The sequence below is a fragment of the Montipora foliosa genome, chromosome 2 (assembly GCF_036669935.1).
Source record: "Montipora foliosa isolate CH-2021 chromosome 2, ASM3666993v2, whole genome shotgun sequence".
NCBI lineage: Eukaryota > Metazoa > Cnidaria > Anthozoa > Scleractinia > Acroporidae > Montipora > Montipora foliosa.
Genome location: NC_090870.1, coordinates 9,710,996 through 9,715,995, shown reverse-complemented (window position 1 = coordinate 9,715,995; position 5,000 = coordinate 9,710,996). Strand labels below are relative to the sequence as shown.

Genomic DNA, 5,000 nt, shown 5'->3' with positions numbered 1-5,000 from the left:
GCCATTACTAACATTATGTTCTTGAGAGAGCTGGATCGAGGAGAAAATGACGTCAAAGGCTCACTGGTTTAAGAATGCAATACGTGTGTACGCCGCAGAATTAATATGCAGCACGGGGGTTTTGGGCTTTCAGACTTTTAAACTCACGCTTTGCATATATAATAAGCTGCGTTCACACGCTGAAATTTTAAGCTAGTGAGCCTCTGACGTCACTTTTCCCTGGATCCAACCGTCTGAGGTCCAATCGGTCAGTTTTGAACGTGAGTAATGGCGGACCGTGAAATCCAAAACTTACACTCAAAGTAAACGGCCTTTGGATAAAAATCAAAGCTCAAAATTTTGCCAGTCAGGTGTTAAGCAAACACACTTTCAAAATCTGAAGGAAAATAGGAAGTGGTTTTTTTGATCACAGGGGCACTTTAAATTTTAGGTTCTTATACGCGGGTTTTTACTGTATATCGAAATTGGTCTATTTAGCAAATTGATGTCAGTTTTTCATGCGTCTGTCCTGTTATTGATCATGAATTTCGTCATAACATTGTCAAAGTAGCGCCTCGTAGATCCGTAGACTACTTTGACAATGTTATGAAGAAATTCATAGTCAATAACAGGACAGACTCATGAAAAACTGACATCAATTTGTTTTTTACAATAACAGAAAGGCAGAGGGGTCCAAAAATTAAATCAAAACACGAGAAGAACGCGTGACAAAAATGCGAGAAACTTCAATTTTCTTCAAGCTGACGCGACGAATATCGCGTCAATATAACATAAATTATAAATTCATTTGTCTGTCCGCTTATTGATAATATAAATTAGCGAATGAGCGCGCGAGAATTTTTGCAGTCATTGTAAAATTCCTAATTAAGGAACATTTTCGAAAGCTCACAAAATTCATTTCAGGCATGCTAAATGAAAAATGTTTAGTTATATAGGCACAGTTTTCGACAATAATATACAACTTTTACTGTCATTGTCTACGAAGAGTAAAAGAGTTGGTCCACTGAAGTTAATCCCTGTAAAGCGGGGTTAGTACTTGGATGGGAGACCGGCCCGTGATTATGGAAGTCGCGCTGCTCGGAATCTACACATATATGTATCCCATAACGCTGATATGGCATATATTGCGATACTTTAATTACTGAACAATTATTAGAAAGCGGTACAAAATGATTCTCCCCACAGTATACTACTTTCAAAATCCTCGTCGATGATAAAGCAGGACTCGAACGCACTTCGCCAATCCTTTATTCAGTTGCTAGTTTATAATTGTCCTGATTTTGTAGTGTACAATATTACAAACAATAAGCATAACACTAACATAGCGATGATCGATAAAAAAAGTACTCTAGATAATAAACCGTAACATCTTCGAAAGCGTGCAACATTTGTATCTGAGTGAGGAATTTTACTAGATTTTTTTGCTGCAATGTACAATGGCTGGTGGACGAACAAAAGAAGTAATGAGAGATCTTTTGTTTTTGTCTACAAACGAGGCGGCGATGACGTCACGTGAAAACTACCTATACATTTGATTGACCATAAAAATGAGACTCTTTTTGCCAATCAAGAAATTTCATCCCAAGTGATCATTTCCTTTTTTCCTATGAATTACATGTTTGATTACACGATGGCAGATATTGTAAGAAGAAATAAGATACTGGTAACTATAAGGGTTTAAGGTTTCCATGACCAGCTTCTCAGACTACCCTGCTGAGGAAGATGATAGTTCAAAAATGGCTTTTCGGTATCACTTCAGAGAAACAGATTACTGTTAGTGTTTAATTGACTAAAGCTCGTCTTGCTTCAACTCCTTGACGGCCTGCAGTTACGGTTGGTCGTAAAGTTAGGTCTCAATTCCCACCCTGGTCAGAGTTTTTCTCAATTCAATTCCCACCCTGGTCAGAGTTTTTTCTCTGTCCTTGTGTGGGCCCATTTCCATCAGTAGGGCTAACACTCACATGGCTCATATGGGGTAGAAACTTAGCACTTCACATTACACTCTAAACCGTTAAGCCTGTTCAAATATAAGTGCTACACGGTCAACGTTTGTAAAATCGTAACCCTTCCTTGTACTTGAACATGTTCATTGCCGTGACTTTAACATCATCAGTTCCCACAGCCTGCTCCCCTCTGAAATTGTAGCTCAGTCGGTAGAGCAGCGGTGATCTAACCCGAAGGTCGTGGGTTCAATTCCCACCCTGGCCCCGGTTGCTCGAAGCATGGCATGGTTAGCGCTAACCAGCGATAAATACCACGGAAACCTATAGGTTTTGAAATCTTTTAACCAACGGTTAGTGCTACGCAGGCTTCTAGCAACCGGTCCCTGGTCAGAGTTTTTCTCTGTCCTTGTGTGGGTCCATTTCCATCAGTAGGGCTAACGCTCACATGGTTCATATGGGGTACAAAACTAGCACTTCTCATTACACTCTAATCAGTTAAGTCTGTTGAAATATAAAGTGCTACACGGCCAACGTTTGTAAAAACGTAACCCTTCCTAATCTGAATTTAGATTCTTTGGCAAATCTAGCGAATCAAAAAGGAATCACCAGAGCCGACATCCGGATTTGGATTTACCGAAAGGAACGCGAAATCCGTTTTAAGATCGAAAATCCGTTTTTGGATCACACCAGTTATCTTCACACATGAAAAGATCACCGTTGCTATGGTTACATAAGAAATCGCGCCGTTGTTCGACGTCAGGACTACAAAAAATATTAAGGTGAAATGGTTTGGTATTTGGTTGGTGTGCATAGAATAAACAGAACATTACATGACCGCTTGGAGATGAGAAATTTCTCTTCTCGTGTTAAAAAATATTTCACGAGCGTGTGCTGCCATGTAATATCCTCTGTTTATTTCCATTAAAAATTACGCTCGCTGATGAGTGAACTGATGATGGTTAATATGGTGATTAAAAACAACGAATTGTCAGGAATACTCGATAGCCTACATTTGAGGCTTATGGCGGGACTTAATTTGAATGGAATCCCGTCTAGCCGCGGCCATGTTGTTGTTTTGCGGCGAGTCAGTGAAAACCAACAATTGTTAGTTGTGAAATCACAAATACTTGATAGCCTACATTTGAGGCTTATGGCCAGACTCAACATTTATTCACATTTCACATTTCTATACATCAGGTTATAACAAAAAGGTAAGTTCACTTTTCAGTACGTGACAAATCAAATTAACTATCCCCACCACTTTTTTTTTACAGTGTTGTTTTTGGCTTGATCAAAGACGTAATATACACTACTCGCACATATACCAAGAGCTACGCACCCCACCCCACCTTATTCCAGAAAACTACCAATTCAATCTTCTTGTAGCATTAGGTTTGATGCCAGACTCCTCCAAAAATCATTGTCAAATGAATTTTTGCCTCCTTTTAGCAAGACATTATATCTGGATTTGTAAAAGCAATAAAACGCTACCAAAGGTAGAAGGCTTTTTCAGATATCTTAAGTCGACCTACAGTGTATCTATTTGAACAAAAGGCTGCAGGCACCTTACAAACGAAGTGGGAATTACTGAAAACTTTAATTTAGAAAACCACTCTTTTTTCTTGCTTCTTTTACTTTGATAAGTCCCTAAACCAACAAATCCTTCACCGCCTTTTCGCAACAGCCTTGCAACTGACAGCCCTTAAACTTTAATGCTTTGATTTTCTTTTCAGTATGGGAAGCAATGTATACTGTTTTGCTGTAAATATGTAAATATGTCTATCCGTAAGTAAGTTGTTTGTTTGGTGTGTGTGTGTGTGTGTGTTGAATAATAAAATAAAATAAATAAAATAAAAAGAAATTTAGACCATTACATGAGTATATAAGTAAATTTTTGACTATTGCATTTGTTTCCTTACTAAATATTGTTTGACATTTTTCAGAAAATTTCAATTAGAGAGATGTTTTAGGTCAGTGGATAGCTGCTGCCATAGGTTGGTTGCCATAGCTGATGGGGTTTGTTTGCCAATATTTGCCCTGGAACGTGTTTTATAGAAGTTTAATTTTGATGCATATCTCTAATAGCACAAATCTTGGCTAAAAATTATCGGAAATTACCTTTTATGTTCGCGGTGAGTATTCCGTGGTCATTGGGAGTTTTATAAGTTTCATGTTGCCGGCCAGTTATGATTTTGCAACTTAAGGTTATTAGCCTTACTCGACGAGCATCACAGCCATCACTAAAAGTGAAGAGCAAAGGCGGTGACACTGATTTATCCTCCTCATTTTTTCACATTACAAGATCCAACAAAACTAAGTCGATTCACCTTTTCTTCAGTAGTGACTTGTCTATTGATACCTACTTATACCTCTTATGCCGGAATGACACAGTGCAATTTATACAACCTTCTACCAGCTCAGCTCTCGACCCGTCCAATTACTGTTTAATTTCCTCACTGCATACCAGAATTTTCCTTTCATCCGACACTGGCAACCCTAACTAAAACGCCGGCAAACGTTGTTGCACAGAAAATAATGCTAACATACCCGGCTACTGCCAAAATTCGAAGCGATCACCATGGCATTGGTTAGTGTACACTATAGCCAATTATTGTGATTGAAGATAAATTGTAAAGAAAAAAAGATGTATTCTTATTAAACCGTGTACAAATGAACAATTGTTAATTACAGGTTTTCTCTAGTTATACCTCCATTACCTTGCAACGTTCAATATTCACTCACGATGTGGTGTCAATAGCACCACAGAAGAAATAATAATTGTCACAATAAAGAGGAGAAAGAAGAGATTGTCAACAATGTTGACAGCGACATGCCTTTCCAATTTTCTTCTGTCCTCTAAATGGGAATCTTCAATGAACTTTGTCACTGTATCCATGCCTGCCACCCTTATTTCTTTCTCAACTGTTTTTGCGTTTTTTACCTCTGGCTGACAAATATCGGTAATTACAATTTTATCATCCTCTGGTACGACTTGGTTTCCCTTGACGAAGCCATCAAGCTTTTTTGTTCCCTTGTTGTTGTTTCGTTTTTGTTTAA

The 5,000-nt window shown here is 38.3% G+C and overlaps 2 protein-coding genes across 4 annotated transcripts in view; both read right to left on the bottom strand.

The window, feature by feature from the left end:
• The window catches only part of LOC137992355 (small ribosomal subunit protein mS29-like), a 49,586-nt gene that overhangs the window by 6,402 nt on the left and 38,184 nt on the right, over nt 1–5,000 (bottom strand). The window lies entirely within an intron of this gene.
• The window catches only part of LOC137989329 (neuronal acetylcholine receptor subunit alpha-2-like), a 17,345-nt gene continuing 15,433 nt past the window's right edge, over nt 3,089–5,000 (bottom strand). Inside the window, exon 6 of the mRNA XM_068835156.1 lies at nt 3,089–5,000. This exon is cut by the window's right edge and continues 722 nt beyond it. Coding sequence (XP_068691257.1) covers nt 4,678–5,000 — 323 coding nt within the window. The 3' untranslated portion in view covers nt 3,089–4,677.